The sequence below is a fragment of the Candoia aspera genome, chromosome 3 (assembly GCF_035149785.1).
Source record: "Candoia aspera isolate rCanAsp1 chromosome 3, rCanAsp1.hap2, whole genome shotgun sequence".
Lineage (NCBI taxonomy): Eukaryota > Metazoa > Chordata > Lepidosauria > Squamata > Boidae > Candoia > Candoia aspera.
This window is the reverse complement of record NC_086155.1, coordinates 185582665-185609355: the sequence shown is the minus strand read 5'-3', so window position 1 is coordinate 185609355 and position 26691 is coordinate 185582665. Positions and strand designations below refer to the sequence as shown.

Genomic DNA, 26691 nt, shown 5'->3' with positions numbered 1-26691 from the left:
ACCCTTAGAATGCCTGCATTATATTAGGATTTTAAAAAAACCAACTCTTGGTGACCCCATTCACATACCCAAGCATTTTTCAGTTTTCTTGGCAATAGTAGGGCTGGATTGCCATTGTCTTCTTTAAAAAAAAATCCCCGTCTAGTCTACTGCCTTGGAATTTCCTGGTGGCAACTCAAGCAGGCATAGCTTCTGAACCCAGAAATGGTGAGCCAGGAGCTGTCCCCCAATAAGACCATAGTAGGATAGTGAGTACAAAATTACCTAAAACATTAAGCAAAGTATATTACAGTATTATAAAAAGGATAAAAGTCACTGCCTTAGGAGGGACTTGCAAAAATGAAATGTTTGGCATTTAAACATCTGCTTCAAATTCAAAATGGTTGTTCCAACCATTCCAGAAAAAGGAGAAGGCCCATAACAACGTATGTGAGAGACATACAGTACTATGGAGTGTGAGGACTGGAATGGGGGGTCTGAAGCCAAGAGCCTGAGATCAGACTGTTCCAATAACGATGTGCAGATGTCAACTGGTTCTACTCAAAAACAAGAGGCTCTCAATCCATCAGGGCAAGTAGGAGACGTCAGATTTGAACCCGCCTATGTTTATGGCTTGAGTCTTACAGCTTGCAACAGCTGGTCTTCTGAGTTGAGGGCTTTTCTAGCAACTGCAATAAAAAGAGAGTCATGTCTTTGAATTCATAGATATAAATCTTCTACTTCAAGCTGCAGTCAGGATGAAGCCAGACAGAAGATAGGGAGTAGTTTGCCTTTATTTCAGCCCATGTATCAAATCCATATTAATATGTGCGGAATTGTGACATTTGACTTTTTTTTTTGAGGGGAGGGAATGCTAAAGCAAATTATTTGCAAATATCTGCATTAGTTATGCAGCCATTTGTAAGGGTAGTTTCATTTTTCCAAGATAAATTATTTTAAAAACCATACTCATTTTCTGAAATAAATTATCTCCAAATCTTGTAACTAATGTTTAACTATATCTTTTTCACATTGCACTTCTAACTTTTTTTAGATACTATAGGAGCAAGGAAAAAACCTTGCTTATTGATAATTGTTCTCAGTTTCACGCAATGAAAACAGCTCAGTCTGACAAAATTACAAAATCATTTATTAAGCCTTTTGCAAGCTTGACTTAATACACAAGACAGATTACCTTCCAAAATAAAATTATGAGCGGAAACATAAAATTGGTAACCTTCTTTCATACTCTTAATCCTAGGATTATTTTATTTTACAATGTTGATTGGTAACAGCATCAGGGATTAATTGCAACATATCCAAATTTCATTTGTATCCAGTGACTGGATTTGAGGGTTGATAGAAAGAGCTTGTTGACAAATAAATGGAAGTGCTGAAGCATATGTGCAGCATATAAAGATAATTGGGCAAATATAAATATTACATTCATACTGAATACAGATTTTTGCACAATGTAGGTAAGCATTAAGAAAGTTGAATTATATCAGGGTAACCTACAGTTCATATCTGGGCTATGGAGAAGGGAAGATTTTATCTAATCAGTAGAAAATAAACTGTAATATATCCAGCCAACTCCAATGATGCTTTCATTGGCTTCTTCCTAAAGGAGCATGCTCTGGAGGTCATCCTTCAAACTATCCATTTCCAAGCATCAGTGGTAATTATGGAAATACTATAACACAGATAAGCAATCATCTTTAATGCCTATTGCAAACACAAGATAAGGCCTTGATCAGACATACAGTAAATATATGGTTTAGCATGAGAATGAGCTTCAGTGAGCCCCAGATGCTCTCCCCTCCTTCTAATCTTAGCCTCAAAAATTTAAAATTAATTTTTGCTTGCCATGTTATCTGAACTCAATCCAATTTCACTCTATAGTTTAGATGGTTTGCCTGTAAGATTAGCCACAATATAGGGTTCAGACAATACACTAAACTTTGGTTTACAGAAAGAGGAAACCTTCAATTTCCTCATAGCTGCATAAGGACAAGTCTCACCAAAGTTAATTATCTGAGTGAAATTGCGTATATTTTAGTACACTGGAAATGGTCATTCTATTAAAAATACCCTTATTATAATATAAATGAAACTTTTAAATATTGTGTTCTCAAATCCCCAGAATTTTAGGATTTAAGGAACAGGGGAAAAAACTGTGGGAGACCATAGATTATGTGCATGAGCGTACACCCCTCTGGACTGCTACCAGAATTCATACAAGGGCTCTTTCCTCTTAGGCATTTCAGTATCCACTGGAAATCTATCATTCTGAATTCTCATAATCTATTCAATACTGCTGCTGCTGCTGTTGCTCCACAGACTCAAAGCAAGTCAACTGAGCCCACTCTTCATCACCTTATGGCTATACCCATCTGATTTTTTCCCCCCAAGTCAAATATTACCCCTTTATCCAACCAGATTATAGAGTGGGAGACAAGTTCACAGATGCAGATCTGATCGTTTATTTAATAAATATAGTCAAACAGGCAGAAGAGAAAACTGCAGAAACTGTGACTTATTAAGCACATTACTCAATATAATTTTTGCACAAACAGTATTCAACATGTTATTTATAAACTCTCAGGTGCTACTGAATTCCCACACAATACTGTGAAGAGACTTCTACATAAAACAATTAAACATACTATTATATAAAAATAGAGATATGTCTTGGGATTTTACAAAACGTCATAACTAAGTTGTCATTTCCCTAAAATTGACACCATTATAGAAAGAATATTGTAAAAAGTAAATTCTTTACTGGAAACACCTTTTTGTACTATTTGTCCATGTCTTGGATTTATATATTTAAAATAAAGTCACCTGCAATTCGTTTACATCTTGAGGTCAGCTGTGTACATACGGGTTTTTTTTTTTCAAATGAATAGCTAGCCCATTCTCCCAATTTGTGCTTTTAGAACAGTCTATTTTTTAAATCCACTTCCTAAAGTTTAAAAAGGTTAGTGAATTAGCTAAGGATTTAAATATCAAATCAAAACATTGCAGCAAATAACATGATCTGAGACAAAAAATTTCAAATAATCATACCCGATATTTATAAACATTTAAAAATATCATACGTTTGAAAGTAGTCTAGATACCAAATCCATGTGAAAGTTTAATTTCTTAAAAGCCCCCATTTGTTTTATTCATTTTGTGGGAGCATTAGACTTGTGATCACCTCACAATAATTGTTGCGCAATAGTAGTGAATGTGTCTTCACCTAGCATCTTAATGAAAATGACTTTGTGCAAGGAATTGCTGGACAGCCCTCTATTCTAGGGATGCAATCACAGTCCTTGCTACTGAAGTCCCATTACACAATAGCAATTAATCCTAACAGCACCAACTGTTTCTTAGTTTATCGCATGCCAGAGGATGCAAGGTTATTTTGTTCCTGCAACAGTGTAGTCTTTACAAGGCACTGCTTGGTATGTGACATTCTGCATTGCTTTTTAAAAGTTACTAACATTTCAGAATGAATTTATATTAAGTAGAATCAAAATAAACTATCAGTTTCAAAGTTTGGTTAGACATCCTTTTCAATCTGCTAACCAATCTACCACAGCTTCATGCAGGTTTAATTTCCCCATTCTAATATTAAAAGAACTCATAGTATGGGACGCTGGTTAGTACAGACTGAAAAGAAAAACTAGTGTGCTATATTTTCTAATCTTCCTGTTCAGAGAAGGGGAAGGAGTGGCTGATCTATTCACTCTTAGAGAGAAAATCAAGTATACGTGGCTGGAAAATATTTGCAATAGTCTATCCCTGCAGAAAGAGTAATGACATATTTAGGAGATTCAAATACTGAGGCACATATGATTCAAAGGTTTTTCAGGCAAATTTAATGGCTACGGTAAATTTCTCAGAAGAACTTGTAACTAGAGGCTTCTCATACAACAACTCAAGTCCAAACACCAACTGTAATATTGAAGCATTATCTTCCATTACTTAGTCACTGCTGTCGTCATCGTCGTCATCATCTGATATGTCATTTAAAGGAGGCTTTGGAGACTGACTGTAAGAGTCTGATCTTGTGGGCTGGCATGTTGACATCTCTCCCATGGAAAGGAATTCATAACAAAAGTCACAGATTCGCACAGGCTTGGAAGACTGACTGGGAATAAGAAACCTCTTTTCAGAGCAGGGTCCACATACAACAAATCCACACTTCCGACAGTGGTGTCGACGATTCACAGGGGTAAATTTCGCTTTCTGGCAGCGCATGCATACAGTGGCTTCAGAGTCGGGCACCCAGACAGCTGCATGCTCATTACTGGGCGTCTTCCCACTTTTGGACAGCAAATCAGAAACGCATTTATTTATGTGATTCATCCATTCAGATTTTTCTGTGGCAGTAGCAGCATATACTGCAAAAGATTTAGTTGGAGTCTTGATAAGCCATCCATTCCGCAAATCCCCTTCATCTTGGATAGACTCAATAGTGACGTTTTCCAGAGGAATGATATGTTGCTTATTATATTTCTTTTTCTGGATAACAATGTTACCATATACAAGGATATCATTGAATAAAAAAAACTGCCTTGCTTTTGGTTTCTTCCTACACAGCTTTGTTAATACCCCTTCACCAATGAGGACACGGCCAGGAATGGTCAGAGGCTGACCAGCAGCTCCAAAACAGTTTTCCACTATGCTTATTCGCCTAGTATTTGCTTCACTGTTTGCCAAGCGATCCACCATTTTTCACTAGGTTCCTACAACACAGAATAAAAAATACTATTAAGGCACTGCAGCTGTTCAGCCAAAAGCTGTAAATTAAGCACAACATATGTAGCTGTCATATATCCCCTCCCCACCCCCTATTTCAATACATACAGGATCCTTTCAAAAAATAGAGGGAATTTCTAGCATCAACTAAAAACCAAAAAGCAGTCCAAGAATGGGAGACAGGTTTTCTATTCCAGGTTTTTCTATCCTGTGTAGGTATAGAGAATAAGGAGGTTGGCCTTAAGGGAGTCATGTGGGAATCATTACCTAGGCAAAAGGGGGTGAAGCATTTTTTAAATCCAAAACAAGGTAATGTTCAGAAGCAGCTCAGGCAGATGCTTCCCTAATACACTGAATTATGAGGAAGAGGAGGAGGAGCAGCAGCAGCAGCAGCAGCAGCACTACCAGCCTTGCGAGATTCTGTTGTTATAGCCAATCTCCATACAAGTAGTTTTAGCCTTCCTGTGGAATTGCTTTCTGGGTCTGGTCTACCTAGTGGGGCTGAAAGTATAGTATTGGAGGAGACCCTTATTGAATTTGGTAAGGGACATTGCTACTTGAGAGCTGTGATTTGAATTGTTCAATTAACCAAAAACACAGACATGGCTGTGTACGAAACAAACCAGGCAGACTGTGATCTAACAGAAACAAAATCCATACCATATTGGAAGTTCCAGATTTTAGTTGAGACCAATTCCAGAGAGGTCTTGTGAGGCAAGTAAGGCAAGGCTAGTATGCCTCTCTCCTCTTCCCACTCCACTTTGAGTAGCCTGTGTGTGTGTGCCCCTTCCAAATTTTCTCACTCCTTCCTCTTACTTCGTTTAGCCATGCACTGATGTTCTCTATAATTTTTGACATGCAGTGTGGAGGAAAAAAAAATTGTGCTGGTTTTCCCAAACTAAGTACAAATTTGTGTGCCACTATACAAGCAAATTGTAAATATATTTGAAGCAATATGGTAGAATATATACATATTTCTTAGTTAAAGTATAGAAACTAGAAAGTATAATATGTCACATACTGTACATGCTTAAAAGTTGTTCCTTCAGATTATTTTTTACCCCTGGCAACTGTCCCCTGCAGTTTTCTTGGCAGCATTTTTCAGAAGTGGTTTGCTGATACCTTCTTCCTAGGGCTAATAGTGGTGACTGGCCTTGTGCTTAAGGTGGGACTACAACTCACAATCTCTTGGTTTCTAGCCTGAAGACTTAACCATTACCCCAAACTGGGTCTACATGTACATGCTTACAGATTAAAACATAAGCTTGCTAGTCACTGATAACTGATAATTACAATCAATATTTTGTAGCATTTAAAATTGTTTCAGTTTGGGGGGGAGTTGAAATTGTAATGAAATAAAAACGTAAAAGACAAAAAAAAGCATTATACAAAAAGCACTTAGATAGCCCCTTTCTTTTTTTCACCATTCTTTGCTTCTTCCCTGGCTGAACTAAAGCTTAAACTTATTTAAACTTCAATTATTATTAATTTATTGAAATTTTTGTAAAATTAACAATAATCATTGATCCTATGCAGCCCCAAACTTAAAAAATAATTAAACCTTTTTGGGAGGGAGACGGGAGGCAGGCAAAGGGGGCCTGTCAGGAGCCACTTCAGTACAGAGCAGGGCCATGGCATGGCTTAATAGGGATCCCACTTTTTAAATTAATTTTCCATGCTGAATCTGACAAATCACTATTTCCAACTGGAAGCTCAGATTTCAAAATGGCTTTCAAGTCAGAATTATAACGTTTCCTCTTTCTGGTTCCTTTGTCTAATGCTTCTTACAGTATTTACATCACTGTATAGCTGCTCGACAGAAACAGGACCTGAACTGGGAAATGAGAATATAGTACCTGCAAAATCAATACACTACAGCAGCCTCTTGAATTTGAATAATAAAAGAAAAAGCAAGGATCAGAGTATAAGTGCTGGAGGTTTGGTAATCAGTCAGATCTGATGAAATTTTGAATAGGTTAATCTCCTTTAGCACTTGTTGAAGGAGAAACAAAAGAATTTTCAAGGAACCTAATATGTTTATACAGACCATATTTGTTCAGTTTCGATAGCAACTTTAATTGGGGTTCTGACTGAAAAATAACAACCTTGTGAGCAGTGTTTTTCAAATCAGGATAATCAAAGTATTCTAGAAAAGTGGATGCCAAAAAAGTAAAGGAAATGAAATTCCTTCCATCTATTTTTCAGCTGCTTTCAAAGAAAATATATAGCTTGCAAATTATTAAAACTATTCCTGTGATGAATGAAATTATCCTGAGAAAAAGGTTTGCTGGACCTTTCTAAACACTAAAATAAGAAACACCCATCCAAAAGAAAGAGGTATGCCTGTTCTACTATTTTAGTATGTGGTGCCAAGTTTTAGTATACTGCCTATAATGACTTTCTCATTTACCTCCTTTTATGAGAAAGCAACACTATCTGACAGGATGGAATTACTGGACATTAGGCTGGTTTTACAACTGTACCTCACTTTAGTATTTCATGCCATCAAAAAGAATCAAGAGATTTCTGTATACAGCATAAGGCTGAGAAAGACTTTTCTACCTGACATCTGTATACCTGTACACTCAGATTCAATCTTCCTCAAAATCAAGAATTCCAGTGTTATATTTCCTCCCAAAATTTCATTATTCCCGTTGTGTTTATTAAGCCTTCCATAATATGTTGGATTTGGTCAAAGACATTTCATACTCTTGTGCCTTTCCCTATCCTCTGAAGAAGCAAGGTAACAAAAGAAGTCAGAAACTTGCTAGAGAGATTATGATGGCAGAGTTTGTCCCCCAACAGAAGTCAGGGTAATAAACATCCCTAACAACTTTTTCATGTTTTGAAAGATCCGAAATCCACATCTTCTCTTTACATATATGAACGGTCATATACATCAACAACGGACATTGCTTTTATTCAATCCTTCTACTTAGGCATTTCTCTATATGAGAATTTTAAACGAGTTTGAAAGTAGCTCCATGCACCTGTGTTCCTACAATTAGCATGGCTTAACTCTCCAGCACCAGCTCAGTTGCAGTGGAGTTGAAATGACTGTACACAAAGCTAGGTTGTTTTCTGGTTTTTAAATGCTATGGCTCTGTTCCCCCACCGGAGGGAACTCTTGGCTCACCTCTCCAAGCTCCTGAGTTTTAGCTTTCATAAGGGGAATATTAGCTTGACAGATTTGTTGTTCCTCCTCAGAAACCCAGACCAAGCAGCAAGACTGAAAGTGTTTTGTCAAGTCTCCTCCTTCTCTTCAGCAAAGAAGGCTCACTTGTGGTCTTTTTTTCTTTTCCTTCTCTCTTTTTTACACAGAGTAGGAGCGAAGGGGATTTTGTTCTTGCAGGACCTACAGCAGTCTAGGACAGGCACTGATAGCCACTCTTTGTTATCAGCATCTCAGATCAGCAGAAGTGAAGACACTCACAGATTACCTTCAAATTGCTCCTGATGAGTTGGAATGTGAAATTGCCCTGATTTTATTCCTGTTGATGTTCATTACTTACATTTGTATGTAGATGTGAATTTTTTTAACATACAATGCTATTCCACCTCCTGTTCTATTGCTTTTCTTTCTTGTGAACCATCAGTATCCCTCAACTGCTGTACTCCATACGTGAAAATAACTGCATCAGACCTTATACCTATTAAGTCATATTTTCCTTCCCATATTAAGTTCCTTCAGCAAAGGATCGTTACCTTGTCGTGGTGCTGGAGCTTGAGCACCTCAATGATGCCATGAGCTAAACCGTGAAGGGCCACCCAAGACGGGAAGGTCATGACAGAGAGGTCAGACTAAATGCGATCCCTGGGGAAGGTAATGGCAACCCACCTCAGTATTCTTGCCGTGAAAACTAAATGGATCAGTACAACCAGAGATATGTCGGTATACCATCGGAAGATGAGACCCCCAGGTCGGAAGATGGTCAAAATGCTACTGGGGAGGAACAGAGGATGAGCTCAACTAGCCCCAGACGTGATGACGCAGCTAGCTCAAAGCCGAAAGGACAGCTAGCGGCCGACGGTGCTGGTGGTGAACGGCGAATCCGATGTTCTAAGGATCAACACACTATTGGAACCTGGAATGTAAGATCTATGAGCCAGGGCAAATTGGATGTGGTTATTGGTGAGATGTCAAGATTAAAGATAGACATTCTGGGCGTCAGTGAACTGAAATGGACTGGAATGGGCCACTTCACATCAAATGACCACCAGATCTACTACTGCGGACAAGAGGACCACAGAAGAAATGGAGTAGCCTTCATAATTAATAGTAAAGTGGCTAAAGCAGTGCTTGGATACAACCCAAAAAACGACAGAATGATCTCAATTCGAATTCAGGGCAAGCCATCTAACATCACAGTGATCCAAATATATGCCCCAACCACAAATGCTGAAGAAGCTGAAGTAGAGCAGTTCTATGAGGATCTGCAGCACCTACTGGACAACACGCCTAAAAGAGATGTTATTTTCATCACAGGAGACTGGAATGCTAAGGTGGGCAGTCAAATGACACCTCGAATTACAGGTAAGTATGGCCTGGGAGAACAAAACGAAGCAGGACACAGGCTGATAGAATTTTGCCAAGACAATTCACTCTGCATAACAAACACTCTCTTCCAACAACCTAAGAGACGGCTTTATACATGGACTTCACCAGATGGACAACACCGAAATCAGATTGATTACATCCTTTGCAGCCAAAGGTGGCGGACATCTGTACAGTCGGTAAAAACAAGGCCTGGAGCTGACTGTAGTTCAGATCACGAACTTCTTCTTGCACGATTTAGGATCAGACTAAAGAGATTAGGGAAGACCCACAGATCAGCTAGATATGAGCTCACTAATATTCCTAAGGAATATGCAGTGGAGGTGAAGAATAGATTTAAGGGACTGGACTTAGTAGATAGGGTCCCAGAAGAACTATGGACAGAAGTCCGCAACATTGTTCAGGAGGCGGCAACAAAATACATCCCAAAGAAAGAGAAAACCAAGAAGGCAAAATGGCTGTCTGCTGAGACACTAGAAATAGCCCAAGAAAGAAGGAAAGCAAAAGGCAACAGTGATAGGGGGAGATATGCCCAATTAAATGCAAAATTCCAGAGGTTAGCCAGAAGAGATAAGGAATTATTTTTAAACAAGCAATGCACGGAAGTGGAAGAAGACAATAGAATAGGAAGGACAAGAGACCTCTTCCAGAAAATTAGAAACATTGGAGGTAAATTCCAGGCAAAAATGGGTATGATCAAAAACAAAGATGGCAAGGACCTAACAGAAGAAGAAGAGATCAAGAAAAGGTGGCAAGAATATACAGAAGACCTGTATAGGAAGGATAACAATATCGGGGATAGCTTTGACAGTGTGGTTGGTGAGCTAGAGCCAGACATCCTGAAGAGTGAGGTTGAGTGGGCCTTAAGAAGCATTGCTAATAACAAGGCAACAGGAGACGACGGCATCCCAGCTGAACTGTTCAAAATCTTGCAAGATGATGCTGTCAAGGTAATGCATGCTATATGCCAGCAAATTTGGAAAACACAAGAATGGCCATCAGACTGGAAAAAATCAACTTATATCCCCATACCAAAAAAGGGAAACACTAAAGAATGTTCAAACTATCGAACACTGGCACTCATTTCACATGCCAGTAAGGTAATGCTCAAGATCCTGCAAGGTAGACTTCAGCAGTTCATGGAGCGAGAATTGCCAGATGTACAAGCTGGGTTTAGAAAAGGCAGAGGAACTAGAGACCAAATTGCCAATATCCGCTGGATAATGGAAAAAGCCAGAGAGTTTCAGAAAAACATCTATTTCTGTTTTATTGACTATTCTAAAGCCTTTGACTGTGTGGACCATAACAAATTGTGGCAAGTTCTTAGTGGTATGGGGATACCAAGTCATCTTGTATGCCTCCTGAAGAATCTGTATAACGACCAAGTAGCAACAGTAAGAACAGAACACGGAACAACAGACTGGTTTAAGATTGGGAAAGGAGTACGGCAGGGCTGTATACTCTCACCCTACCTATTCAACTTGTATGCAGAACACATCATGCGACAAGCTGGCCTTGAGGAATCCAAGGCTGGAGTTAAAATCTCTGGAAGAAACATTAACAATCTCAGATATGCAGATGATACCACTTTGATGGCTGAAAGTGAAGAGGAACTGAGGAGCCTTATGATGAAGGTGAAAGAAGAAAGTGCAAAAGCTGGTTTGCAGCTAAACCTCAAAAAAACCAAGATTATGGCAACCAGCTTGATTGATAACTGGCACATAGAGGGAGAAAATGTAGAAGCAGTGAAAGACTTTGTATTCCTAGGTGCAAAGATTACTGCAGATGCTGACTGCAGTCAGGAAATCAGAAGACGCTTAATCCTTGGAAGAAGAGCAATGACAAATCTCGATAAAATAGTTAAGAGCAGAGACATCACACTGACAACAAAGGTCCGCATAGTTAAAGCAATGGTGTTCCCTGTAGTAACATATGGCTGCGAGAGCTGGACCATAAGGAAGGCTGAGAGAAGGAAGATCGATGCTTTTGAACTGTGGTGTTGGAGGAAAATTCTGAGAGTGCCTTGGACTGCAAGAAGATCCAACCAGTCCATCCTCCAGGAAATAAAGCCAGACTGCTCACTTGAGGGAATGATATTAAAGGCAAAACTGAAATACTTTGGCCACATAATGAGAAGACAGGACACCCTGGAGAAGATGCTGATGCTAGGGAGAGTGGAAGGCAAAAGGAAGAGGGGCCGACCAAGGGCAAGATGGATGGATGATATTCTAGAGGTGACGGACTCGTCCCTGGGGGAGCTGGGGGTGTTGACGACCGACAGGAAGCTCTGGCGTGGGCTGGTCCATGAAGTCACGAAGAGTCGGAAGCGACTAAACGAATAAACAACAACAACATATTAAGTTCAAACTCATCATTATTCCTATACCTTAACACAGTGGTTTTCAACCTTCTTCATCTCACAGCACACTGACAAGATGTTAACTTGTGCAGTCACACATCTCATAAGCCAGACTTCAGGTTGTTAAACTGGAAGTCCTGTGACATCACAAGTTGCTGGGGCTTGGGAGGAGAAATGGAGGCAGTCCACCCCTGGTGATGTCATGGAGGCGGGGTTCTGGCTATGCAGCTACGCAGAAGCCCATCTCCATGACATCACCAGGGGTGGACTGCCTCCATTTCTTCCTGTCATTTACTTGTGGCTCACTGATGCAGCACACCTGAAGACCTTTCGTGGCAGCACAGCAGTTGAAGACCACTGCTTTAATATATAACCAATAAAGGATATTAACTTTGACTTGTAAAGTTCTCCCTGATTTTCACTGAATAGTTTACTACAGTGTTTCTCAATCTCAGCAACTTTAAGATGTGTGGATTTCAACTCCCAGAATATCCCAGCCAATATGCTGCCTAGAGAGTTCTAGGAGTTGAAGACCATACATCTTAAAGTTGCTGAAACTGAAAAACACTGGTTTACTAGACCCCAATTTAGTTATTCTCTCATTTATTCCTACAGAGCACAACCCCCTATTTCTGGGCTTTCACATCTAACCCCAAGTACACCACTAACACTTTATGATACAGCACTGATCTCCTTTTAATCCAGATGTCCTCCCTCAGTAATTATGTCAGGAATGCTACACTTGAACCCTTCACTGATCAGGGACTAGACTAGATTATCTGAAAAGGCCATTTGAACTCTCTAATCAATTCTGCTTCTAACCTTGGAAAGAAAAAGTATTACTGTCCAACCCTTTTCTTAAATACAAATTAATTACAAATACAACTTTATCCAAGGTATGTGGAAAACATCTGCAAAATCTGACTTTGCTCATTATTTCAGTGTTGAATTTACCTACCTAAACCTCAGGAACTTGACTTGATTATAGCACAGGAAGAGGAGAAATTGACTTTTATTTTTGTTAAATATCTTACAGAAAGAAGAAAGCATAAATAAGTAAAATTGAAGACTAAAGAGACCAAGATTATAATTATTCACTTCACAAGGGCATAATATAAATTATGATTCAATCCAGAATATGGAGTTTTAAAATTCCTAGTTTATAGAGTCAAGAGTTCAGTGTTTACAACTAAATGTTATCAGTTAGAAATTATATTTTGGGGAAATGGGAATGGACAAAGGAAATAAAGGAACTATGACCTGAACATCAGTTCTTTAATAATTCTTTTATTCAAATACAGAGACACAGCCCAAAGTTCCAATTACCTAATGCAGCCACTTTTTTTTCCTGTCAAAGAAAAAAAGCACCACTTTAGCATGCATAAGCATACAGGTGGCATGCAGATGGGTTTTAAATGAAGATAATAGGGTTGTTATGATGCTAAACTACAATTACATTAATGGAATGCTACATTCGTAGACAACCACCACCTGCTTCCAGGAAGTTTTAGAATCCAGGAAAATACTTGCTTAACTGATACTCACTGATAACCTTGATGAGTTTGTCACTAGGCTAACATCACACAATGCATTAAACCATGATTTATTTTAATTCTGTTGAATAAGCCACAATGGCTGGTTTCACTGATGCCCATAAACCTCAGTTTACAAACTATAATGACCAGGCTTATACAATACTGTACATTAAACCAAAACCAGACAAGCCACATTATGGCCTACTGTAATGTATGAACTTTCCCTCAGAGTAATCTAACTATCAGGGTGACTTTATGGAAAATATGGAAGGAGATTACCAATAAACCATCTCAGGAAAGGAAGGAGAAAAATGCAATAAAATGAAATTAGAGTAGACCTACCAAGAAGGCAAGAATAGAACTATATAATCTATAGAAACATGTTAAATTTACTTCTGTGCACTTTCAATCAATTATTCATCCACTTAGCAGTAAGCAAGTGCTCAGTGTATACTTCAATTATTTAAGAAGGAACACATACAGTATTCATTATTATCTAATTACTGCAGCCTAACTTAAATGCCAGGTATGCACAAGAAAGAAAAAATGAGTGTCTGATTATGTGGATAGCTGGATAGAAGTTTGTCCAGAAATGTTACAGTATTAACTCAGGCTTTAAAAGGTTATTGTTTATATGTACATTATAAGGATTCTGCATTATTTTACTATTATCTTTTCTAAGAACTTTAGAATACTTTCTTTTGATAACTACCTGGCTTTCCACCTTGTTTTCTTGCCAACTTAGACTAACATGACTGTCCTCCTATAACACCCTGTTTTCAGTAGTTCCAATGTAGCAGGTCACAAATCAAACTTACTATGAATAAGAGGTTATGCCATTTTGATATAAAATATTTGTCATAGTAGTCACAATACACCAATTTTTTCTTTTAATTTTAAAAAAGATTATTTGTGCTACATTCCATATGTCTGCCATGACAGAACTTTGGTTGCCTTGACAGTACTTCACAGAGCTGTTGAGACAATTCCCATGAGTCATGAAAGTAGACAAGAGGCAAAGGCAAAAGCCACTCCAACATCCTTGATCTGCAAATGCTAAGTAGAGACCTGAATAAGGCCACTTGAATGTGAGTAAAATACCTTCTAGCTCAGCCTTCCTCAATCTTTTGACCCTGGAGGAACCCTTGAAATATTTTCCAGGCCTTGGGGAACCCCTGCACATTCAGGCTCAAATACAGGCCACAAGTGACAAAATTATTGTATTCGTTCCATGTGTACGCCTGAATCTATGCATTAACAGTGTTCTTAAACTTAAAATAAAGAATGAAACTTACTTCTTTAATGTGAAGTTGCCCAAATTTGAAATAATTTTTTAAAATAAATCCTGATCTCCGAGGGAATCCCTAGTGGCTTCTTGCGGAACCCTGGCTGAGAAACCCTGGTCTAGAACTTTATGTTTAGTGAGGAAGGGCAGGGAAGGAGAAGATAGCTGGGGGAAGTACAAATGTATGGGCTATATCCCTTGCAATTTCATTATCATGTCTGCACACATGCAGAATTAGTATGCCAAATTCTTTGGCTGATGGCATCTTCTTGCATAGATAATACACACCAGATTAAGTGAGAAATAGGTAAATGGAAAACCATACAACTAAATCCCCATAATTTCTATAGCAAAATTAATTTCCCTACATAGCTGGGGTTCTTCATTAATTTCAATTAACATTCTTGTACTCAAGAACAACTAACAATCTCCTATTACTTAATTTCTAAGCATTCAAAATATTGTATTTTAAGACTTCACTGGTACCTCCTTTCCACAATCTGATCACAATGTTGGGATTACCTGGGAAAGTTCCATTAGTAATACCCACAAAAAGTTGGTTTTACAGAGAAGGCTTTGCAGCAATACAACATTCCAGTACTGTAACAAATTCATGATCCTCCACTGACTTTGATGCTACTTACTGTATACAGACCTTTCTCTTTTAAATCATATCAAAAAGATTAATAGCAGTGTTGAGCAGGAATGACCAACAATATGACATTAACTTGAGTAGCACACAAGGAAACCTATACCTCGTCCCTGGCTGCCTTACCAAATTTAAAAATAAGGTGGACATTTGACCATTTCATTTATGGAATAATGTCTATTTATCAGTATTTGACACTGTAACCACAAATTTAATATTGCATATTGCCTGGAGTTGCACAATGTGATAGCCAATATAGAAATGTTTACATACATACACACATTTGTCTAACACCCTCGCACAGTTTGAAAAGACGAAAATCCATTCTTTAAGAGGTTCTTTCAGATAGCAATGGTGTCAGAGACATTCACAAATAAACTTTTACTTTATATTATCAGAGCAACTGCTCCATACTTGTAGCCCTTTTTTTGCCTAATAATATACCCACTTATACAAGCTAACAATTGAATTGATCCAGCTTGTGCCTGGCAAAATGTGTAGCTGAAAAAAAAGGGGGGGAACTGTAAAAAAAGAGGGGGGATTGCCCATTGCCACAGTAATAGGACTAAGATCTCATGACAAGATTTACCACAAAGGTAGAACTTAAAAGAACCAGAACCACAACACGGTATAATAGTCGAGAAAGCAGATCTAGCAAATGAATGTAAATATAAACCAAAATTCTCTACTAAGGGGAAGCCACAGGGTATGTAACCATGTCCTCAGCTTTTTTCTGCATTTTGAAGCACATTTAGAGGTCTAGAAACTATTATTTCACATTTTCATACAGAAGCTCACCAAAAGTTTTGAAAGTCACTGAAAAGGGAACAGATACATCAGTACAGTATTTTCTACAAGATCATTCAAAGCAACCCTCTAATGAGAGGAACAGCACACTGTCATACCACAAAACTGTGATAATTAATCTTTTCATAGCATCAGTCACCAGTTTCAAGATAAAGTGATGTCCAGTACAAACCTTCAACACTATATTGCCTCTGAATAGATATTTTACATATAGATGCATGTTTTCCATTTCTTCCTTCTATTAATCAGTTGTCAGTGCTGTCCACAGGAAGGGTCAAAAAAGTCAAGATGGTAGTCACAAGTGCTTCAATCACTATTTTGACTTTTCTTGACCCCCCTCTACAGATGCTCATTTATATGGTACATCTAACAGAGTAGGTTTTCAACAAGTTTCTTATAAGAAAGTAATTAGTAAATCACTACCACATACATTGATATGGATGTAATCTAAGCAAAGGGCAGAATTATACAGAATTACACAAACATTCACAATAAAATAAATGTATCGCATAATGTTCTTCGTTTAATTTGCTACACTGAAATTTTAAATTCATGTACATATCTTGCTAAAGGATGAATATCAATCACTGAAATCAATTCAAGTATTTTCTAGAAAACCTATACAGAAAAATCAAAATGAAAATCAGGTTATTATATATGAAAAGGGTTTAGCTTTATCCTAACATGAAGAAATCTAAGTACTAACCATAAAAAGTTAAATTAGATCCTGCTTACTTTCCTCATAATTTTCTTAGTGGTACCACTTAAAGCATTTGTTATATTACTGTTCCGTATCTGTGCCCCTTAGCTACAGGGACTGAAGTGGAATCTTTTGCTCTACAGCACTTGCTGGAAAGCCCTAGATTAGGCTTAATCTAATCATCTCGGAGTAATGCAATCACAATGCTTGCATCCCTTAACCAATAGCAATAGTTAATGTCACCCATAACTATACTTAATGCATCAGTATTAACTATATTTAGCACAAACCCTAGGACATTTCTATCTCACATTTGCAGCCATGGTTGAAGCTGGTTAAATTCCTTCTTAAAGTTGCTTCTAAGTACACATAGCTTCTCAAATACTTTTATACAAGCAGAATAATATATACAAATGTAAAACTGTTAATAACTGAAAATGCATAAAACAAGTGAACATGACAAACTGAGCATATGCACACACATACACAAAACCTGGTTTACACAACTCCTCTAAAATAAAGTTGTATAATTTTTGTTGTTTTTAACTCTGGTTGTTTATTGTTTTTTATTCTGTTTTAATCGTGAGCTGCCCAGAGTCATGTATATTAGATGGGCAGCCTACAGATTTACAAAACAAAACATAAATATTTTATCAATATAAATTGCCCTGGTTTGGTTTTATAGAAAGCATATTTCAGGATCAATATCAGCGCCTATGTTTTGTATAAGAGGATTTTTAGGAAACAGTGACCATCATGATGCAGCTGATGTTTGTCAATACAAATACTACAGCCAAATCCAAGAAAGAGACAAAAAATTCATGCACAGCACCCCTGAGTAGAGATGCAGTTCCAGAATTTCTCTGAAAGTTCTGCTGCTTTATGCTAACAATTCTCTTTTAGAAAGAGATCTGGTCTGTATTATGATTCCTATATTAATAGATGTTTTAATGTGTTACTCTATTTACTGCAGACTATACATATCTAAAGGTACATACAGGTAATCCTCATTTAGCGACCGCAATAGAGACTGGCAGCTCTGTTAACTGAAGCAGTTGCTAAGTGAAAAATCATGTGACCACGACTGTGCTTTCCTATTCCTCACTCCCTTGCCCTTTGGAATGCTCACCCCTGAATACACCCTAACCCTAACCCTGCACTGGGATAGCTGGCTTGAAACTGACAAGACTAATCAGTTTTACACCTTAGGCTTCTTTTGCCTCCTAACCACACATCTGCCCTTTGGAATGCTCACCCAGCACTGGGATAATTAGCAAGAAGGGAATTAATGTTTGTATTTACATTCATTGGAGAGGAAGGGATTACAAGAGAGTAAGCAGGCACACAATAGGGAATACACATCAAAAGGAATGCGGTGGTGCCAGCAAGCACACTGTGCAAACAGCCCAGTGCATTCCCCATTGTGTGCCTGCTTGCTCTCTTGTAATCCCTTCCCCTCCAATCTCTCCGCTCTGCAAGCAGAGGGAGAAAAAACCAAACGATTTCTGCAGGCAATTTCTCTTGTGCCTGAGTCTTTTTCTCTCCCCCCACCCTCACAAAGCAGAGATTGTAGAGGAAGGGATTACAAGAGAGTAAGCAGGCACACAATGGGGAATACACCAGGTTGTCTGTGTAGAGTGCTTGTGGCTCCCAACCCTGAGCATGCTCAAGGCTGCTGGCATCACCACATTCCTTTCAATGTGTATTCCCTACTGTGTGCGTTTATCCTCTTGTAATCCCTTCCTCTATAATCTCTCCGCTCAGCAAGTGGAGGAAGAGAAAAACAGGTCAGGGACAGGGCAAGGCATACTGTCTATAATGGCAATCATACCATCACATTGTTTTTTCAGCACCGTCATAACTTCGAACTCACCCTGATGACACTCAGAAAGCTATTAAAGACCCAGTTATTCTCCCAGGCTCTGGGCAGAGGAAAGGTTGGATGGACTTTCTGTGGTTTATGATGTTTCTGGGGCCATTCACAATTCTTTTGCTTTGTTTTGTACTTTTTCTTTATTTTTAATTATTTCTAATTGGGAGTTGCACAGGCTATAAATTGTATAAATAAATAAAAAGAAAACAAAAACACAATACAAACCAAAACAAGAAGGGATCCAGTAGCTCAATACAAAAAAACAAAAAGTAAATTGACACACTAAACCCTTGTCTTATTTTAAGTTCAATTTTATTTTTTTTTCCAAATGGGCAAATCTTGATTAGTCATGTTGCCATCTGCTTGAATCAATTATTAAGACTAACACACATGGCTTCTCCAGGAAGAGGTACAGATCCAACAACTGAGCAAGATGGGACAAGAGGGACATGTTATTCTCTTATGAGTTATCTACAAATTTGTCTGGAGAAGCCCATAATCTCCAATTTTTGGAAGAACCTCTATACATTATGCCAGCCAAAATGACATTAACAAGCAATGGCCTGCTAGATCAGTCCCTTGGCCCACCTAGTTCAGCAGTCTGTTCTCACAGTGGCCCATCAACTGTATACTGAAGCCCTCTAGTCTCCCAGCAGATGGCTTTCAGAAGCAGTCACTGCCATTAAGGCTAATAGCCACTGATCCCCAGACTTCCATGAATTGTTCCAACTTTTTTTTTTAAGCCAGCCAAGCTGGTAACCAGTACATCTCATGGTAGCAAATTCCAAAGTTTAATTACATGTTGTGAAAAAAAAAAATCTGTTTGTCTGATTCTTCCAGGGTTCAGTTTCATTGGGTAGCCTCTGGTTCTAGTATTTTGGGAAGGGGAAACTAGTGTCTCCTTGTCCACTTTATCCATATCATGCATAATTTTGTGCACCTCAATCATGTCCTCTCATTTGCCTCCTTTCTGGACCAAAACTCCCCAAATATTGCAATCTTTCCTCATAGGGAAATTGCTCCAGCCCCTTGATCATCTTACTTGCCCTATGAACTTTCTCTAGCTCCACCATATCCCTTTTGAGGTGTGGCAACCAGAACTGCATATAATATTCCAGATGCAATTGCACCACTGATTTATATAAGGTGTTATTATATTGGCATCTTCTATTTTCAATAGTTTATTATCCAAACATGCTGTTGGTCTTTTTTTTAAAGAGCAGATGGACACTGTGTTGACATCTTCATTGAACTGTTCACCATTACTCCAAGATCTCTTTCCTCATTGGTCACTGCTAGCTCTGATCCCATTTGTTTGTATGAGTAGTTAGGATTTTTGGCATCAATTTACACTTGCACACATTGAAGGACATCTGCCATTTTGACACTCATTCCCCTAATGCGGAGAGATCCCTTTGGAGCTCTTTGCAGTCCATTTTTGTTTTTATCACTCTGAACAATTTTGTGTCATCAGCAAACTTGGTTATTCCACCTAGTCACACTTGATTCCAGGTGATTTATAAATATGTTAATAAGCACTGATCCTAGGAAAGAACCTTGGAGGAGTGTCTAGCTACAACCCTCCATTCTGAGAACTATCCACCTACTCCTACTCTGTTTTCTATTCTTTAGCCAGATGCTTATCCACAAGAGGACCTGTCCTTTTATTCCATGGCTATTAAGCTTACTGAGAAGTCTTTGATGAGGGAAATCTAATCTTGAAAATCTAAGTAGGTGATGTCTACTGGCTCGCCCTTATCCACATGTTTACTTATACCCTCAAAACACTGTAGTAGATTAGTTAGACAGGACCTTCCTTAATGTAGCAATGTTGGGTATCTGAGCAAGACCTGTGTCTCCAAACATGTGGTAATTTTATCTTTAATAGCAGTTTCCAATATCTTCCTTGGAACAGATGTTAAGCTGACATGCCTGTATTTCCTAAATCTTCCTGCGAGCCCTTCGTAAAAACTGGAGGTACATTGACCACCTTTCAGTCCTCAAATACAGAAAGTATATAGAGAGGTTGTATATTACAGTTAGGAGGTCCACAATGTCAGCTTTAAACTCCTCAACAACCTTTGGCTGGATGCCATCAGGCCTGATGATTTGATGTTCAATTTGTCAATACTGCCTAGCCCTTCTTCTTTTGTCACTATATGGCTCAGTTCTTCTGATTACCTTCCTGTGGAGCTCAGGCTCAGGGATCTTCCTTAAGTTTTCCTCCTGTGAAAATACAGGCAAAATAGAATACTTTCAAGTTTTCAAATATTCCAGAATCGGTGTAGTAACAAGGAACTCTAAAAATTGGGCCATGGTAGTTTCAGCTCACTGAGTGCTTGATGAGTAGGTATTATATAGCTTGAGTCAGGGAACATCTCCATTATTCACTGACCACTTCATGGCCACACCTTGTTTGTATAAATGACATAGCTATCTGACCTGGATATCTCTAAATTTGCATTTGGATTCCTAAACAACACATAAGTGCATTTAGAAGATAAACTAACCAATAATAACTTCACGAATTTCCACACAACTTAAAACAGATATCCAGGTTAAACCATTCAGTATTATGCTAGAATGTACCCATTAAGAATCTGACAGGTTACAGAATGCAGATAAGGTCTGAAACTGACATGAAAGATTAATATTTTAACTATAGTGAAGCCATTCAAATTTTGGAAAATGATTTAATAGCAAAATTGGACAAAAATAGGAATGTATAATATTAAATTCTACATTGGAATTATCTGGAAATTAACTCATTTTTCAGTGTAAATCATACGAGTGAGAAAGAAAAAGAGAAAAACATCCATCTTCCTCATCTTTCATATGAGTGAGAAAAAGAAAGAGAAGCATCCATCTTCCTCCACAGCAGGAAAGAATGCCTGTGGGTCATTATGTCCCTCTATCTGCACCTCAACCAACAGTTGCCCTATCAAAATTCAGGAACACATAATCAAATGTATGAAACAAGATTTGCCACTGCTTTATGGCATGAAAATTTAAGTCTTCTGATAACATACCTAGAATGGGAGGGGAATGGACTGGAAGAACCAGGCTTACTACTCAAATGGCATAATCATTCTAAGGCTACCAACTGTCAAAAACAATTTTTAAAAAAATATACACCCCAATTGGGGGGAAAAAAGAGTTCCTACTCTATAACATGTTGTTATATTCCCCTCAAATCTTAGCTGACTTTTGGTGGCTGTATGAATAAAAGCTCTCCAGGTTTCCCAGTCTCTCATCACATTGTGCAATTCTTGCAGGTAAAAACTGCAAGTAATTGATTGTACTTCAGTTAGATTTACTAAATGAAGTACAATCAATTAAAAATAAATAACTCAGTAGTAGAGAGTAAATTATTCATTTTATAAATTGTTTCATAAGCCATAGGATATCCACATTTGGGACTGGTAAATTAAGGTCTTATATTGAAAGCTGTTGTGGGAGAACACCAATAGAAACTATCTGTTCAATCATGTCCAATTCTCAGAGGCTTCCTGGACAAGTCCCTACAGTTTTCTTGGCAAGGTTTTTCAGAAGTAGTTTGCCATTGCCTTCTTCCTAGGGCTGAAAGAAAGTGACTGGCCCAAGGTCACCCAGCTGGCTTCATGCCCAAGGTGGGACTGAAACTTATAGTCCCCGGTTTCTAGCCCAGTGCCTTAATCACTACACCAAACTGGCTCTCAAATAGAAACTAAGCCATGATAAATTATATTTGTCTATTATCTAAATGAAACTTGCATGTTCAGGTGACAAAATATCTTTGAATCCCAAACCTTGAGTTTTCCAAAGATATCTGACTGGCCAATATTCGAAAGAACTCACCAGTCTAGTAAACTAATAATAATAATTAATATTGATTTTTTTTTATTAAGGAGTGTTTTAATGTTTGTTTTTATTGTATGCCACACAGAATCACATTCTGTGAGATGGGCAGCTATATAAATGTGAGGAACAAACTGGATTATCTGTATCCAAAAGAGTATTTAAGTTATAAAACTAAGTGAAAATTTAATATACTATTCTAAGAATTTTTTTAAATGTTACTGTAGAACTTCTGTTACTGTTTGTCACTGTTTTGTTACTGTTACTTTTGAGTTGCTGCTTGAAGAATTAAACAGAACTATGCAAGATGTAATCAACACTAACCGTCTTCAAAATGTACTTCTACTTTCTTCTTTTTTAGAGTTAGGAGATATCTACTTAGATTAAGATTATGATGCTATCCATTCAATCGTGTCCAATTCCAGGCGATTCTATGGACCAGTTCTCCACATTTTCTGGACAGCAACAACCAAATAGTGGCATCTATTGAAAGAGCTAGAATTCAGTCAATGAAAAACCTAACCCAAAATTCCCAGTATTCTGCAGTGGAACTTCTGATCACTACTCATCTCTTAAAATAAAATCCATTTTATTAAAATACGTTGTTGTGCACTGGGCTAGAAACTGGGAGACTGTGAATTCCAGTCCCACCTTGGGCATGAAGCCAGCTGGGTGACCTTGGGCCAGTCATTTTCTCTCAGCCCTAGGAAGAAGGCAATGAAAAACCACTTCTGAAAAACCTTGCCAAGAAAACTGTAGGAACTTGTCCAGGAAGCCTCCAAGAATCGGACATGACTGAGATTAAAAAATACAGATTTTCCATTACAAATAAGATAATGTACTATATTATTACGGACAAAGGAAATCAATCTAACCAAATTCTATATTATAAATATTGGAGGTATCTATTGTTTTTCCAGTCCTCCTGTTAATCTTAATAAAGTCTCACTTTTCATCAAGATTATTATTAAATGTTTTCCTAAAACGTGCACTGGCACAAGAGGAACTTCAGTGCCTAACTTAAGTTTTAGCTGTATTTTAGGAAAGCAATACTCAGATTGGCACTACTCTAATTGTTTTAAGTTCTATTCTACTGTATGTTATGTGTGTGACCCATTTGCCGACCGAAGTGTAAGTTCTTTGCAATGCACAGGAAGTTTTCAATTAACCATTAACCAGGAAACTACAATTACCAAGTTAAAAAAACCAAGACCTTAAAACAGAACGTTTTAAGATCTTTTCTTATTCACAGTAGTCCAATTTGGGCAAAACAGTAAAGTCTGATTAATTTTAAACCTCTGAGTTTGAGTGTGGATCAGATTCTTAAACCAACATATGGTGTTTATAAACCAGTTCAGATTACAAAGACACAATGGCAGTCACATGGTGATACAGTAAATACAGATGTTGTTCAACAGATATCAGCAACAGGTATCAACAGGTACACTGGCTGTTTCTGCTAACAGCCTACTAATATTTGGACAGATAAAAAGTAAACAGATACAACAGACATAAAATTTCCCTTTCTGCAAGTGAATTAGAGACTATTAAACTGATTTCTGATTATCTGCAGCAATACAACAAAGCCAGCAAACTATGCATCCATATTTCACAGGTAGAAAAAAATAGCCAGTCATACAAATGAAATTTATGATTTTCCAAAGTCTATGCTATTGCAATAATTAGATGATAATAGTAGATTCATTATTTATGTTTTTTGTTATCATAGCACACAAATTTTAATTTGTAAGCTACTTACCTGGTTTATATATAAAGCAGAGGCTTTCACTACAAGCTGCAAGAATGATCACTCAATGGCTAAAACTCACAGACAAATCTATATGTGAATATGCTTTTGTAAGAAGAAATGCTGATCTCAGCAGTATCTTTTTAAAAGGAAACAAAACTAAACATAGGTCACTGCAATTATTCATTATATTTTATTTGCCTATAGTTGAAACACATGCTGCAATCTACTAGAACAAGAATCTGCCCATTTACTTATGTTAATCTTATGTACTCCAATGGTTGGCATTTTCTTCTATTTCTTATGTACAGATGAAATGCTTTTGTAGCCAAAACATCCGTATGCAAAAGGGTTTGTGAAGACCCAAAATTTGCAGAAGTACAAAAAATATATACTATGGGCAAAAAAATGGTTAAGAATTTCCCCTTTGAAAAAAGGCCAGCAAAGATAGTTTACTCAATTTCACATACATTTTTACAACCACAGTTCTTGTCCTATTGAATAAAAGAAATTAGAGTAATTTTCTAAAACTAAAACACTTAAATAAGACTGTAAGATAACCTATACATACAGAAAAAAGGAAATTATCAGTTAGTTTAAAGCATTAAAATCAGTACAGCAATTGAAATATTGGTTCATTTTTATGAACAAGAACTGTTGTTTTAACTAACATATAAATCGGTTAACAAAAAGCAACCCTACAGAAAGCCTGAAAGCTGTAAAACAAAAAAAGTAAACCATTTGAATGAACTATGTCCATCTGTAAGTACTACTTAAGCATCTTACAAAACCACCTCTAGACAGCTGTACCTTTAAAAATGGGGTTATGTTTATACAACATGTAAGCTGGGACTTTAGAAAACTTTAGTTCATTGGTTAAAGCACAATTATCTGAATTCACTCAATTATATTGTAATTTAGTCTGTTGAATGAACCCAGCTAGTGCAGTTTTGCTGATAATGTAACAGTGTTTTATTTTGGGTGATTTTTAATGTGCAACCTCATATTTTGTAAATATTAATTCTTCTGCCTCACCTTAAGTGCTGTTTTAGAGGTTACGTAGGTTTGAGTTTCCTAAATAAATAAGGAAATGAAATTTCAAACATAATTAAGGCTGATAAGGAACCAGCCTTTTTATTTAAGGACAAGGACAGAGACTGGTACCCCCTCTCTCTCCAGGGCATCTAGGGAGGCAGTTACCTTTTTAATGCCGGCATTTGAGAGCTAATTCCTCAGCTAGGCCCAATCTCATAGGAAAAAAACAAAACTAAATACAGGAGAGCTAACTTTCTTCAAAGTGGAATCCACGTCTTAGCTAACCCTGTTGACAGGCGCAGGAAGTTCCCTGCCTCCTGACAAAAAACAATCGCGCTCCATCGCGAAACTCTCGGCGAGAAAAGAAACGCAACACACGCGTACTTTTTTTTTACAGACGGACTTTTTGACTTCCTTCTCCTCCCCAGAAATGTTGGTCACGGGAGTTTTTGATTCTAGTGCCAGAATGAAAAGAAAAAAAAAAGCGGAGGGATCGGGAGGGACGGCCCGTTGACCCGGAGAAAGTGGGGGAAGAAAAACAATGTTATCTCGTTCACCGAGAGGAAAGCGGAGCGCGCGATTTTCCGGCCCGGGAGTCAAAGGCGCAACGAAGAACCGAAGAGGCGCTCCCACCGCTCTTTATGGAGACATTTTGAGAGTGCTCTGAGGCGACAATCCGGCTGCAGAACTGAAGGGACGACTCGTTTCCCGCTTCGCGCGAGCGGTCCTCCGAGGGCGCCCCAGGGAAGGGGGCACTGGAGGGAAAGGCGCTGTCACGAGGGGGAAGAGCTCTCCAAGGCTCGGCCCCTCTCCCGCAGGTCCCCCGCCACCCTCGCTGCGGCTAGGCGTCCCGAGCCAAAGCCAAATCAGGCGCCGCCGCCCCGACACGAGAGGTCTGGAGATACCTGAACTCCCCCACGGCCCCCACCGAGGCTCAACGGCCCCAACCGAAGGCACCTTCCCTTCACGAGCAACCGGAGGGAAGAAAGAAAGAGAGGAAGAGAAGGAAAGAGCCCCCGTCCTGCCTCTCCCGTCCTCTCACGACCGAGGCTGCCCGGGCTCCGCCGAGGAACTCCCCCAACATGGCCGCGAATCCCCCTCCGACCGGGAGACAAACTTTCCTGCGCTCCGCCGCCCCTCCGTTGGGCGCTTCTATTATCTGCCTCGCTTCCCGACGGACCCCCGCCACCTCCGCTCAAGCACGCCGCTTACTGACAAACCGAAGCGCGCCTTCTCCAGGTCCGCGGCTGGCTGCTCTCTCTCCTCGGGTTTCCTCCACCGCCACTGGGGCTAATCTCGCCACCGAAGCCCCGCCCGCCGAGGCGCGAACACACCCAGGCCGGCCTCCCCGGGCGAAAAGGAGCGCGAGCTTCGACCGCAGCCTCCCACCAGCTCCATTCCCCAATGGAGCCGAGAGGCGGAGCCGACGCCATCTTGGGGGAAGAGGCGGCGGCGGGAGCGGATTGGCCGCTGAGGGAAAAGAGACGCCCCCACCCTGCTGTGGCGGTTGACCCCCAAAAGCGAGGGGGTGGGCTCTTCGTTTTTAACGGCGCCGGGCGTGGTTGTCTTCCCATTTGT

At 38.9% G+C, this 26691-nt stretch overlaps 1 protein-coding gene across 5 annotated transcripts; it reads right to left on the bottom strand.

The window, feature by feature from the left end:
- Positions 1–2438: 2438 nt before the first annotated feature.
- PLEKHF2 (pleckstrin homology and FYVE domain containing 2) lies at positions 2439–26452 on the bottom strand. Of its 5 annotated transcripts, none has more exons than XM_063299523.1 (2): positions 26326–26452; positions 2439–4718 (listed from the first exon to the last, which is right to left on the bottom strand). In XM_063299523.1, exon 2 carries the CDS (start codon positions 4702–4704, stop codon positions 3955–3957), a length of 750 nt encoding a protein of 249 aa, XP_063155593.1. In that variant the 5' UTR covers positions 4705–4718; positions 26326–26452; the 3' UTR covers positions 2439–3954. The 5 variants fall into 5 exon arrangements, with proteins under 5 accessions (XP_063155593.1, XP_063155594.1, XP_063155595.1 ...); XM_063299524.1 differs by having other exon boundaries at positions 26334–26451; XM_063299525.1 differs by having other exon boundaries at positions 26330–26426.
- Between the last annotated feature and the right edge of the window lie 239 nt (positions 26453–26691).

Bases quoted from the DNA above. Each gene is read 5' to 3' on its own strand.
- PLEKHF2 (XM_063299523.1), bottom strand. From the start codon at position 4,704: ATGGTGGATCGCTTGGCAAACAGTGAAGCAAATACTAGGCGAATAAGC.